The following is a 13343-nucleotide window of genomic DNA, read 5'->3' on the forward strand; positions in this document are numbered from 1 at the left end:
TTTACTTAATGTGTTTTAAAATTTTTTAATTAATTATGATTTCTTATTCCTTTTATTATTAGTACATATATGTGAGAGGTAGAAGGTGTCACAAGATACACATTCCTTATGTCACCAGACCACAATTTCGTCGACAACCTGAAATGCCTAATTCCCAATATCCCATCTTGAGCTTGAACAACTTGAATCACTTCCCATCTTATGTCATTTGCCTTGTGTGGTTTATACATGACACTACTCAAACTACTGGTGCTGCTCACTAGCATCACTTCCAGTATTTTCTCTACATATGTTGGTTTTCCTACTTTCATTAAAATCACAAGAATTTTCCATTTCTCCACTTTCACAAGACTTGTCAACACTAGCACACTCATTGACCTTAGTGTTGGTGAAACTTTCTTTGGCTTTTGAGTAGATGCTAAATAGAAACTATTCTGAGGACTAGGATAGAAAGTAACCTCTGACTAACAATAACTCTTTGCATGATTAGCCATGGCTCATTTTGATGGTCCTAAAATGCAATTGTCAGATTCTAATGCACCACTTAACTCACAATTCTGGGATTCATCAAGTAGTTGATGCTTGCTGCACAACTTTTTTGGCAAACCTCCATGATCAATATTGTTTCCCTCTTGATAGGAATGCTTTAGATTAATTACATGATTGTTTTCATGGTGAATGGTCTTGGTTTGATGACCATCCACATGGTTTCTAGATGCTCTCAAGGGAGGCCACGAAGGACCGGGAGTCCCAAATGAAAAAAGATCATCATGTACCTCAGAAACTGAATTTTGAACCTTTGATAAGGAACCAACTTCACTAACAGGTGACTCCATGAAGGGTATCTAAACAGGCTTTAAAATCCAACTCAGCATAGGGAATTATCAATATGTACACTTATTCAAAGAGCTCTTAATTACATAATCTCCTACAAAATGTCTATAAAATTGACATTTTAAGAAGAAGAAAATAATTTGTAAATAAATAGATAAAGAACATTAATCAATGTACTTGATACATATAATGAAATTCAAAACAATAAAATAAAGAAAACATGGGAGAATCTTCAAGACACCCATTTTAGACGCAATCAATCAACAAAAAACCATCCAACTAAGTAGAATCCAATAGACCAATAACAACAACATTTCAACATCATTCATCAATTCAAGACTCATAATTAATTAACATCATTTTTAACCATCATCAAAACGTACCATAGCAAGTAGAAGGACTTACAATGCAGTAGATCATTATGCATCATAGTAAGAAAACTAAACCAATAAGGACCTACATTAAGGAACGAAGATGAAACAAAAATGCAAACACAATGAGAGATGAGAGTGAAGAATACCTTGTCAGCAAGGGGATCAAGGTAGCAACCCACTATGGAATCAATCTTCATATTCCTACCCTTAAACCACTTAATGAAAGTGATGGTGACTCTGATTCAACATCGTCATTTTCCAAACCCTAACCCTAGGATCCTCGTTCTGATTCAACCTCTTCATTGTTGGTCCTCATTTTCATATCCCTCTTTGGATGTTGTTGTTTCCAAACTCTTTCCTGTCATTCATGAGGTTTGTGATAAAGGCCACTTTCGAGGTTCTAGAGGATTCCTTTAGAGTACGCCAGCTCCATGGCGGCATGCTCGAGCAGTGCGTGTGCAAGTCGTGGCTGTGTGCAGAGGCACGTTGGTCGCTGATCTCCCCTATGCGAACGCTTGGACGACATTGTCGCTTCGGAGCTAGGATACGCGACACACGTAGATGACATTCTTGTAGGCGAAAGAGATAGAAACAAAAAAGTGTGTAAGAGAGAGATAGACAGAGGGACTACATGATTTCAAAATCATTCCATGATGTATATAATTAACCTTCATTGAACGTGATATTCTTAGACGGTCTTTATAAAACCGTCTCCATTCAAGTTGTATATATTACAAAATTGTCACCGCAAAGACATTATAAGATAGTTTTTGGTAACTCTTAGAATCACTATCGTAGAATGTAATTTATTTAGTAGTGATAGTGGAATTCATAGTTGTTGGGAAATTAAGAAGGACCTCACAAGGTAATCATGATCATCTATATAATGTATCTTGAAGATTTGTTTAAGTTTTTAGTATAAGAAAAATACTATATTGTTATATTGATCTGGCTATTCACTTTCTACAAAATAATAGGTTAAACTAAAAATTTGATCCTTACACCTTTTTGTTTTACATAAAATACTCTACGTTTTGGTCCTTACATGATAAAATATTTAGAATTAGTCTCTACCATTTGCTGAAGTTATAATTGTGTGCTTTCATGTAGGAACCAAAATGTAGGAAAAGGATGAAGAAGGGTGTCAAGTGTAGAAACAATGTAATTGGTGTAGATTCTTGTTAAAATGGATTTAAGAAGCATGTCAAATTTGTGTATTTGGTGTTGATTCTTGTTAAAATGGATTTAAGATGTTGATTGTAGTATGCTAATCCATTTGTTTAAAGTTTAATCCTTTGGTGCTTAAATCTTTGCATGTTCAAAAGTGTGACATGGTTCCTGATCTTTTTGGTATATGCAAGCAAAATTATTTGTCTTTCTGGTCCACCCGAAGTAGGCAAAACAAGTATTGGTCATTCAATTACATGTGCCTTGAACCCTAAGTTCCTTCGATTTTGTGTAGGAGGATTAGTTGATGTGGCTGAAATCAAGGTAGCTAAAGTCTTTGTTTCCTTGTCACAATTGAATTATATACACCAGTTTAATGATAACATGTGGTAATCTTTTCAGTCATTAACTGTCTTTGATATTTATTCTGAATTATGCTAGCAATTGGTAGGATCTTTTTGAGTTTTTTAATAGTTTATTTAATTTATTGGAGGTATTTCAATGGGAGTAAAAAAGTAATTGGATGGAATGATTAGTGGAAACAATTGGTAGGATCTTTTTTAAGTTTTTCTAATAGACTGTTAAATTTATTGGATGGATTTCAATGAGAATAAAAAAATAATTGGATGGAATGATCATCATCTTTATGTATCATCTATGATGTAGTTAATAGTGGAATGGTTTCCATTCCCATTTTGGTTTTAAAAAATTAGCAAGATTGTGGTGGAAACAGTATAACAAAAGTAAATATTTTTATTTTTAATTATGGTATTTGCCCATATATTTTTTGTCAAATAGTGTAAATAATAGTGCTATGTAGCCTTAAAAGTACTAAAATATTTTTCAACATTTTTTAATTTAATGATATTTTATTTAAAAAATTAAATGTTAAAACTGATGTTATTTTGTTTAAAATATATTTTAAAACAAAACAAATATAAAAGCTTACACGAATGCGCTTTTTTTTTAATTTATTTATTTAGGTGGTACAACATATATAGATTTGTTTTTAACTCCCAATAATCAGTGTTATTATTTCACACAAGAAAGTTGTTAGTGCTTAACATTCCTCTGAATATTAAACTAAGTTCAATTTTTATTTCTAATCATTAGCATCACATGAAAATGTCAAATTCGGGTTATGACTATGTCTTTCAATTAGACTTTATGGTTTATCCTATGGTATTGGAAGTTTAGGTGTCGACCTAGGCATCTGATCTTGTTGGTGGCATCTTCCTTTATCCTATCCTGAGTGCAATTATATGTATTGAAGGTTTTTATTTAGGCTTATGACCTTTCTATAAGCTCTTTTTAGCATATTCTAGTAAGTTTCACAATCTATCTTATGAATAATATTCTATTATTATTATTATTATTATTATTATTATATTGTTTCGATATTTATGAAACTTGTGATGTGAAATGAATGACCATAAGAATATATGACATTGAAATAGCATGTGGTTAGGAATAAAAATTAATTAATTTTTAAAAAAAAAGATATTCTAAGACGAGATTTTGAAAAATTGTCTTAGAAAGTTTACATTCTAAGACGATTTTTATGGTTTTGGTAAAACCATCTTAGAATCCTCAATTTTCAATTTTTTTTTAAAAAATATTCTAAGATAGTTTTTGCAAAAATCGTCATAGAAAGTTTACTTTCTAAATTGTCTTAGAATCCTCAAATTTTGAAAAATATATTCTAAAACGATTCTTCCAAAAATCGTCTTAGAATTCTCAATTTTTAATTTTTTTAAAAAGACATTTTAAGACAGTTTTGAGACAAAATCATCTTAGAAATTATACCATTTTAAGACAATTTGAAAATCGTCGTAAAACGTTTTGACTTTCTACAACAATGGCTTCGATGATGGTTGAAAAACGTCGTAAAAAATCCCTCAAAATCATCATAAAAAGTGCTTTTTTAGTAGTGTTTTTATATAGTATGTTTATTTAGATGTGTAAACTTTTTTGAATATTTTATGAAGTCTTTTAAGTTTAATATTTCAATTATTTTTATGATAAAAATGTCTTAAGTTTTTTTTCTAATTTATTTTATTAAAAGTGGTTGGCAATTATATAAGTTATTGAACATTCATGTGATAATCTCTTATTAAATATGTGCTTAATTATGTCATTACTTAAATATGCCTAAATTAAATAGAGCTAAATAGTGGTGGAGAATTGATTTACAAAATCCAAATTAAATATATGACTTCAAGATTATTAGGTAGAATGATTAACTAGAAGCGGCAACATTAGAAGTTTTACAATTTAGGTTAATATTAAAAGGCAATTGTCAATAGGTTTCTTTTGCCCAGATCATGGTACTCATGTTTATGCTTTTTGCATCGTCTCAAGTTCTTTAATTAGTTATGTTGATTTTTGACTAATCCTTATTTCGTGCTTCCAAAGCTTAATTTCTTCTACTATCCCTCTTATTTTTTAGGTTAACAAAGCAAACCTGTATATGTTGTTGGAGACATGTCAACAAATCTTGTTAGAGATACCTCTGCTGATAAAAATACAAGTGTTTAGGCTCTAAAACCTATGAAGATGGTTGATATAAATGAGCCCCGTGTAAAACCAAAGGACGCGGTCAAGGAAAAGGATAATCATGACATTGCTTGCATCTACCATTTTGGCCCTGCTATTTCCATGAATGTTCTTAGCTAATTCTATTTTCTATAGTAAAATAATGCTTGTAGTTGTGATATGGTCTCTTGTAACATCCCAATTTTCTAGATTGGAGAGTTCAGGGTAAAAAAATAGTTTGTGTTTGTTGTGATATGTAGTGTAGTAATGTTATCTTTAGTGAAATAATTAATAGAAGAGATATGGCCAATAGCTAAGTAACCTATATTTTAAGTAGAGTCTAGGAAAAAGTGGTTTATAAGTAGAAATACTTGGTCAAGCTGTTAGTCAACCAAAGTCAACTACAACTCATAAGATTCGAAGTAAGGGGATTTCTTCATTAATGGCAGTTTCATAAATAGGAACTCTTTAGGCTAAAAATAAGATATTTAGGATAATTAAATAGAAGGTTTAGCCTAAATATCCTAGAATGAAACATTAGCTAAAAAATGAGAGACTACCCTCATTGTTTAGTCTCTCATTTTTTAGCCAAGAGGGAGAAAGGGTGACTTCTTGATTCCTTGCTTTGCTAGTGTTTGTGTGTGGAAGAAGGTGAAGGGTAAAGGTCCTAGGTAAGTTCTAAACCCTTCTACCATGGTTTTCTTCATCTTTCTCCTCTTGCATTTCCATGTTTATGCTCTAGGGAGTGCTCAAGGGTCCAATCCATCGCCACTCATTCCTTTTCTTTTTTGCGCCAATCAAGAGGTAAGGGAGGAGTACTTGGTCTCTTGAAACTTATGCTTTGATCGTGAGAAGTTAAACTTCATTTATGTTGTGTTTTTGTATGTGTTCATGCAAAATTTGTAACTTTGTTATGTGAGCCTCTGAATGATGCATGCACTATTTGTGTATTTTGGGAACAAAAATGAATATGTCTCATTTGGAGTTGTATAGCATATGGAAATGAAATTTTGATTTAGGGCAAGTTATGCATGAATAACCCTCCAATTTTTGAAATCTCTAAAGTTGGGGCTGTAATCTATGTTTTTGGACCTCAAAATTTAACTCACTAGGTCCAAAAACCTATGGTTATACATAAAATACACCCTATCTGAGTTAGTATAGCTTATGGAATCACAATTTCAAGTTTTTCCCTTTTAGGTAAAATCCTCTCTATTTTGCATGAACTGCAATTGCACTTAGGGGCTCAATTTTTTGGATTTTGATCATGAAAATGAGTTCCTCATTTTTTAAAACAAAGATTTCAATATAAAGTTTGGGTAAAATGGATTTCTACAACTCTTAGAAAACAAGTTTTGTGAGCTTAATGATAAGTGCGGGGAAGTTTGGGAATTAGGGCTTAATGGGGGGTGCCTTTGGGAAATTTTTAGTCCAAAAATGTTTTCCTTGCATTTGAGAATCTTGAGTTGCATATATGGTTTGCACTAAATGGATTTCTATGTCGACGGAAAATTAATTTTCAAAGTAAGCAATAGTGTACGATTCTAAATAAGATAGAGTATTAAATTGTATGAAATGCATAGAATGAATGATATGGTTAGTGGAATCTATTGTTTACTTTGATTTAGGCATTGCAATTTAAGATTGTGAAAATTATTATATTATATGTTGTAAGACCAAGTGAGTGTGACCACTTGACAAAGCATGTTGCATGTTATGAATGTAAGCTTATTCATAATATTTGGTTATGAACTGTCGCACTTTGGGATTTGGTCCAAGGGTGTTCGACCCTTGGCAAAATTTAACTTGAATTTCATGTAATGATTTAGTAATTTGATATGTGGTGGTATGTGAAGTGGACTATTATGCTTGAGGGGGCCATTTTAATGGTGACCTTAAAGAGGGAAGGGGATTAATTTACTTCCTCTTTTGATATGCTTGTAAGTGTGTGCACACGATAGCGAGATAGTGATATTGTGTTAGAGTTAGAGAGATAATTATGTCAGGAGTTGGGGCCGAACATAACCCTATACTTAGTGGGAAACATCCTCTAACATCTAATCCCATGTACCGACGCAATCGTCGTTCGGGGATCAGTGAGGATTCGTTAAGAGAGGATGAATGACATGCATTAGGTATACTAATATGTTTGATTGTGTATATACTTAGCTACTACAAACTAGATAGATGCTACTAATATATTTGTTAAGCATGATGTAGCATAAGTACAAGATCAAAGAAAAACACCAATACACATCAATTGGTTTGGCATGATCGATCAAAACTAAAAAAAGGGGGATTGTTGAATCAAAGAGTTTGAAGATTTGAAAATTGGTTTTAGGATCTTTTGGTTTTAATAATTTTGCAATGCCAAACAAATTTCTAAACATGTGGCATTTGTATTGGATGTTCTTAAGACTAGGCATGTTAAGTGTTTTAGACTTATTTTTCTTTATACATGCTTAGTGGTTATAAAACATGAGAAGATATATGAATAGATCTCAAAGTTTCTAAGAAGCAATAAGTTCAACACTATATCATAGCTTACAAGGATTAAGTAATTAATTACAAAGTATTAGAACAAGCAACAAAACGTACTTCTCTTGAAATATTGGCAAGTTACATCAAATTAATTGATTAACAAGAATTGTAAACATTACTAAAGCCAGCTTCAAAAGAAGAAAGTCTCTATAGCTCAAAATAATCAATTATCACATATTTTAATCGATTAGATTTCATCTGAAAACATAAGAGCTCTCCGTGTTTCAAAATAATCGATTACCACACTTGATGATCAATTATTCCATAAACTATAGAAGCTTGAGAATCTCTCTATGAAACGAGATAATTGATTACCCCCTTCTGCAATCAATTACCACATTTCTAGAAATGCAGAACAAAGAGGAATTTGAACGAATTAATCGATTACCACATTTGTTAATCAATTAAATCTATTTTATTTGTTAAAACAATATATACCATCACTTGTTCATTCTCGTTAGTGAATCTTGATTAGATCTTATCTTTTGAAAAATACTTTCCAAGAGTCTTCTAAGGGAATTGAAATATGTGAGCAGACAAAATTGTCCTAACATCTTTGTTACACTCACACCCTCTTGTGTTTTTCTCAAATTGTACCCGATACCCCTCCCTTTTTTACATTACTTTTACCCCCTTATGTTAACGTCGTTAACTAACGTCAATTGAAATATGTGAGCTGACGAAATTGCCCTAAGATCTTTGTTAAATACTTAATAACAAATTAACAATTGTTCCTGTGAATGGATAGTAGTTTTTCTTTAATATTTGACTCTTGCTTAATTATTGCTAACACTTGAAGAAGATGCAACTCTTGATTGAAACATTATATCAAACACATAGCCATAAAAATAAATATTTCAAAGAAAGGAGTTAAAAACACAAATGCAAGAGCAAAATACTAAAATTTGAAGCAAAGGACCATATTCAATCAATAGGCATTGCTGGAAACACGTCCAACAAAAACACAACAACCAAACAACCTAACATGCACCAAAAAAATTGAACTAAAAAAAAGAAGGAATGATATTAACACATGTGTACCAACAAGGTGGGTTCACGTCCAATAAAAAGTTGAGTTCACATCCAATTAGAGAAAAAAGAAAAAGAAGGAAGAGTGTGAAAATATTTTGAGGTTGAAGATGATGCCATGTCTTTTATGGAGTTAAGAGAAAGAAGATGAGGATATTTTAGACATAAATTTTCATTAAAAGTCATGTAACTAACATGTGCTTACTTTCTATTAAATTCTTAAACAGTGTTTAGGAAGGTGGGGGTTTGGGTGTAATGTGAGCAAACGATTAAGGGGTTTTTTGTAGGGTGTAAAAAAGGAGGAGTGTCAGGTGCAATTTGGAAAAAACAAAGGGGTTGCGAGTGTGAGGAAGAAGATGAGGGTGTTTTAAACAAATTTTCATTAAAAGTCATGTGATCAACATGTGTCTATTTTCTGTTAAATTGTTAGATGTTGTTTAGGAGGAGGGGGTCTAGGTGTAATGTGAGCTAAACAATTAAAGGATTTTTTAGGATGCAAAAAAAAAAAGAGAGTGTCGAGTGCAATTTGAAAAAAACACAGGGGGTGTGAGTACAATTTACTTAAATCTTTATTATCTAGTTTTTTGAGAAAACCTTGATTACAATGAAAGGATAGTTTTAATCAAATCTAGAAGAACGAATTGGTAAGCATTTGAAAAGAATTTATTCAACACCCTTTCTGATTTCTAGTTATTTCAACAAATTGTTGGACAAGTGGCCTCAATAACTTAAGAGGGAGGTGAATTAAGTTAAAAAATTTCTCGTTTAATTGACTTCTAAATCTCCTTTTAAATCTATATGTTAAGAATATTGAAGATGAAGATAAAAGTTATATCAACAGAATACTTCAAGTGTTCAAGATAAATAAAATATGCAAGATAAAGTAATCAAGATAGGGAAGAGAGAAATGCAAACTCAGTTTATCCTAGTTCGGCCACTTCCTGTACTTATTTCTAATCCTGAAGCAACCCACTTGAGATTTTCACTAACTTTGTAAAAAATCTTTTTACAACTTCTGATCACCCGAGGGATCCCTTTCTCGTGTTCAGAAAACTCACAATTCAAGAGACAAACAACCTCTTGATCTCAATAAGTCTTTAAAGAAAGTACAAATGTTTTTCTCTCTTTTAGAGAAGAAGATACAAGATGAAGTTCTTAGAAGAATCCTTAATTGATTTGCAAGTGTTTGGCTAATGATTTATCTTTGAGAGAATAAGACAATAAGGTTCTCAAAAAACTCTCTAAAAACTTTCGTAGATAAGTCACATATTTATAGACCCTTGGTGGCTTTTCAAAAACTTATGAAGAGATGTGACTTTTTAGAGTAACTTTTAAAATTTTTCCATTGGTAATCGATTATAACTCTTTGATAATTGATTACACATTTGAATTTTTGTAGTTATGTTACTGATAATCAATTACAAACAAGTGGTAATCGATTATAATTTTCAAATTTCAAACTTTTTGAAAAAGTTTTTTAAAATAATTTTGCTTTTGATAATCGATTATAATGTCTGATAATCGATTACCAGTGGAAAAATGTCTTTTTTCAAAAAATATTAAAAATATTTTAAAACCTTTTTATAATCAAATTTAGCCAATACAATTTTGTTCTCTTCTTTCTTTCAGTTGTATCACAACTAATTGGAAAAAAGTATAAAAAACAAGTGGACCGAGCATTGAGTCAAATTTAGCCAAAGATCAAAATCAAGCACTCGACACCTAGTCAAACTTAGTCAACAAGTAAAATGTGAATTGGGCTCCAAATAAAACTTACTCACAAGCCAAAACCAAACATTAGGCACCTAACCAAACTTAACCAACAGTTAAACCAATGTCCATTTTAAAGTGAAAGAAAAAAGAAAATTGCTCGTGTAATACAAATATTATGTTATGCTTAGTCTTATTTTATATACTTCATTTTTTTATTAAGGACGCTTATATATATATATATATATATATATATATATATATATATATATAATTTTTTTTCTTTCATTTTTTACCCGATTAAACAAAAAGATTAAAAAAATTACTTTCACTTTCTTTTTAACCAAACAACATAAAAATCATCTCACATTTTCTTCCCTTCTTTCACTTCATTTTCCAAATCAAACAAAGTTACTTATTACAAGTAGTAGTGTGTATTGGGAAACGATGAGAAGGCTCAGAGCATGCAAGCATGGAGTATGTGATAAGTGACAATTTGCATGGAGTTGGCGGTGGAGAATAAAGGAGAATAACCAGCCCATAACCTGTTCATATCATATGGAATTAGAAGGTAAAAGCAGAGAGGTGCTTAGCAGAGCAGTCAATTGCGGCAGCAATGCCGCTATTTAAGCAACGTACACACAGTCCCAGACATAAGAGAGTGGACTCATTAATCCTTCCATGTTGGCCATTGGAGATCATCAATTTCCTCATCTTACTGCTGCTGCTGCTCTGACACTTACACACATCTCAGGAATATCATTGGCCACATTTACATCCTTAAGTTCCAGTAATTTAAGAACTTAATTATTTGCCAATCAAATAAAAAAATATCCCCTTCCATCTCCTGGTATGTATTTGAAGTATAATAATTATTCATCAATTATTCTCTAATTAAAATCTGGATTTCATCTTAGCAATAATAAGAAAAAAAAAATTGCATTAAAAGATGATATATTATCAAGATCAATCTCCAATTTAAATTGAAAATCATAGTACTTATAAGATTTTAGGTAAGTTGACATCTCTTGAGATCTTTTTACATAACACACCTTTTAGTATGTTAAAAATACTCACCTTCTTGACATAAAAAATAACCTTTTGAAATTTATGCAGCCATCTTTATCTGTCCACAAATAATAGTCTCTTCTCTAAAAATAACAAAAAAATTATGTATCCTGCTTCGGCTGTATGACCCAAATACCAGTCACTTAATTAAACAAAAACAAGGAGTTTGTATCAATCGATCAAACAAATAAGGTAGGTGAATGCGTGTTTAAAAACTAAAGCGGGACAGAGTGTAAATCATTTGGAAAGACCTTAAGAGGTGAATATAATTTTCCTATTATATTAATTTGTTTATATCCTCACATACATTCTTATTAACATTTAAAAATATCCAATAATTTCTTTATTTAATGTAGTAATTTAAAACTTGTACTAAACATCAACACAACAAAACTTTAAACTAAAAAATTGTAGAAATTTCAAAATTACTACGTATGATATATAACGGGACAAGTCCCGATGAAGATTAGTGTCATGGCTGAAGCAGGCAATACGACAAAAGAAATCTGGAGCGAGAGTAAAAACCCAAAACACAGTGACTCAAAGTTCTCATAAACCACCACGTCATCACACAAGTGGGGAACTGTCCTCCAAAAGGCTTGTGCATGTTTATGGTGAAGAAAGTGATTGGTGTGAGGAAATGTTAGGTTTGGAAAATGGAACCTCTCTCATCTTATCTCTTCTGTTCTGTTCCCAAGTCCATACACCTCACCACTGTTTCTTGTGCTATATTTATGATTCTACTCAGAGACCTTTCACACTTCCCTATTATTTTTTAGAGCAATTCGAAACTCCTTTCAACTCTTTCTTTGATCAGTTACAAGATTCAAACTCACAACAACTGTTCCCTGCTTTTTAAATTGCCCCCTTCCTATTCTATTCTCTCCTCTGTTACACTGTTGTGCCATTTGTTCTGATATTCCTCAGGTAAAATGGTGTGCTAACATATAATTTCAATTATGTCTAGTTTTCAATAGAAAATGTACAAATACTGACGTGTATTATGTTTTCACCTTCCAATTGCTTTTTGGGTTTCAGGTATAGAGATGGAAGATGAGGTAAAGGTAGCCAAAGTTGGAGAAAGCCAAAGAGAAGATTCTTCAAGAATTTTTCCATGTCTATTCTGTTCAAGAAAGTTTTACAGTTCTCAAGCTTTAGGGGGACACCAAAATGCTCACAAGAAAGAAAGAACAGCTGCAAGGAAGGCCAAGAAGGCTTCTGAGCACTCATGTGTTTCCTTCCCATCCCCACTGCCAACACCTATGGTTTTTGCTCCAACCCATCTAGACATCATAAACCCTGCGATGTTCATCACTGCCCATGCAGCAAAACTCCCTCATTTGCCAAGCCATCAAATTTCAGAACAATTTGGGTCAAATGGTGCACCTAGATTTGGCAATGCACTATTTTACGGGGGAAGTTCAATAAATCGGCTCCATGATGATGGGAAGAGCTCTAACTGCAGCTGGGGGAACACATCTCAACATATACAATTGATAAGTAACAATCAAAATCTTGGAATTTGGAATAATGGTACAGAGAAGGATCAAAAGCTTGATTTATCTCTCCATTTGTAAGGTATAGACTGAAAATGAGAAGGTGCATTATTCTGAGTTAGGGAATTGCGGGCCTAGTTTTTCTTGAGCCAACTGATAGAGTTAGTTTTGGTATGGAATACTGGTTTTCATTTTTTGGGTTCATATTTGTACCTTACTTCCAAAGCTAAAGCCCTCCTTTACTTTGGTTACTATTGCAGGAATTGATTAATAAAAAGCGAACTTTAGAATTAAAACATGAAGATTGAGATGAATACATATATAATTTTTTGTTCACTTTCACTTTCTAAAACGAAACAAGTACATTCATATATCTAACAAATATGCAGGTTGCTTTGAGACTAAAACAGTAAACTCACTTCAATGACCTGAAAGCCTCACAACCGTATTATACCTCTAATTCTGTAACACACCTTCAGCTGCCCACAGCATAAAACCAGACTACCAGACTCTTCTAAATTAATGGAGGTACAGCATCTTTAGAGCTCACAACTTGCTACTCCACTTCAGTGAATAACCAGTATAAAGC

General features: G+C 32.1%; 1 protein-coding gene across 1 annotated transcript; it reads left to right on the plus strand.

Annotated features, from left to right (window-relative positions):
• Positions 1-11878: 11878 nt before the first annotated feature.
• Positions 11879-13056, plus strand: LOC114395790 (protein LATE FLOWERING-like). Its single transcript, XM_028357632.1, has 2 exons — positions 11879-12185; positions 12297-13056. The coding sequence occupies exon 2, from the start codon at positions 12305-12307 to the stop codon at positions 12833-12835; it is 531 nt and encodes a 176-aa protein (XP_028213433.1). The 5' UTR covers positions 11879-12185; positions 12297-12304; the 3' UTR covers positions 12836-13056.
• Positions 13057-13343: the final 287 nt, after the last annotated feature.

The sequence above is a fragment of the Glycine soja genome, chromosome 18 (genome assembly GCF_004193775.1).
Source record: "Glycine soja cultivar W05 chromosome 18, ASM419377v2, whole genome shotgun sequence".
NCBI lineage: Eukaryota > Viridiplantae > Streptophyta > Magnoliopsida > Fabales > Fabaceae > Glycine > Glycine soja.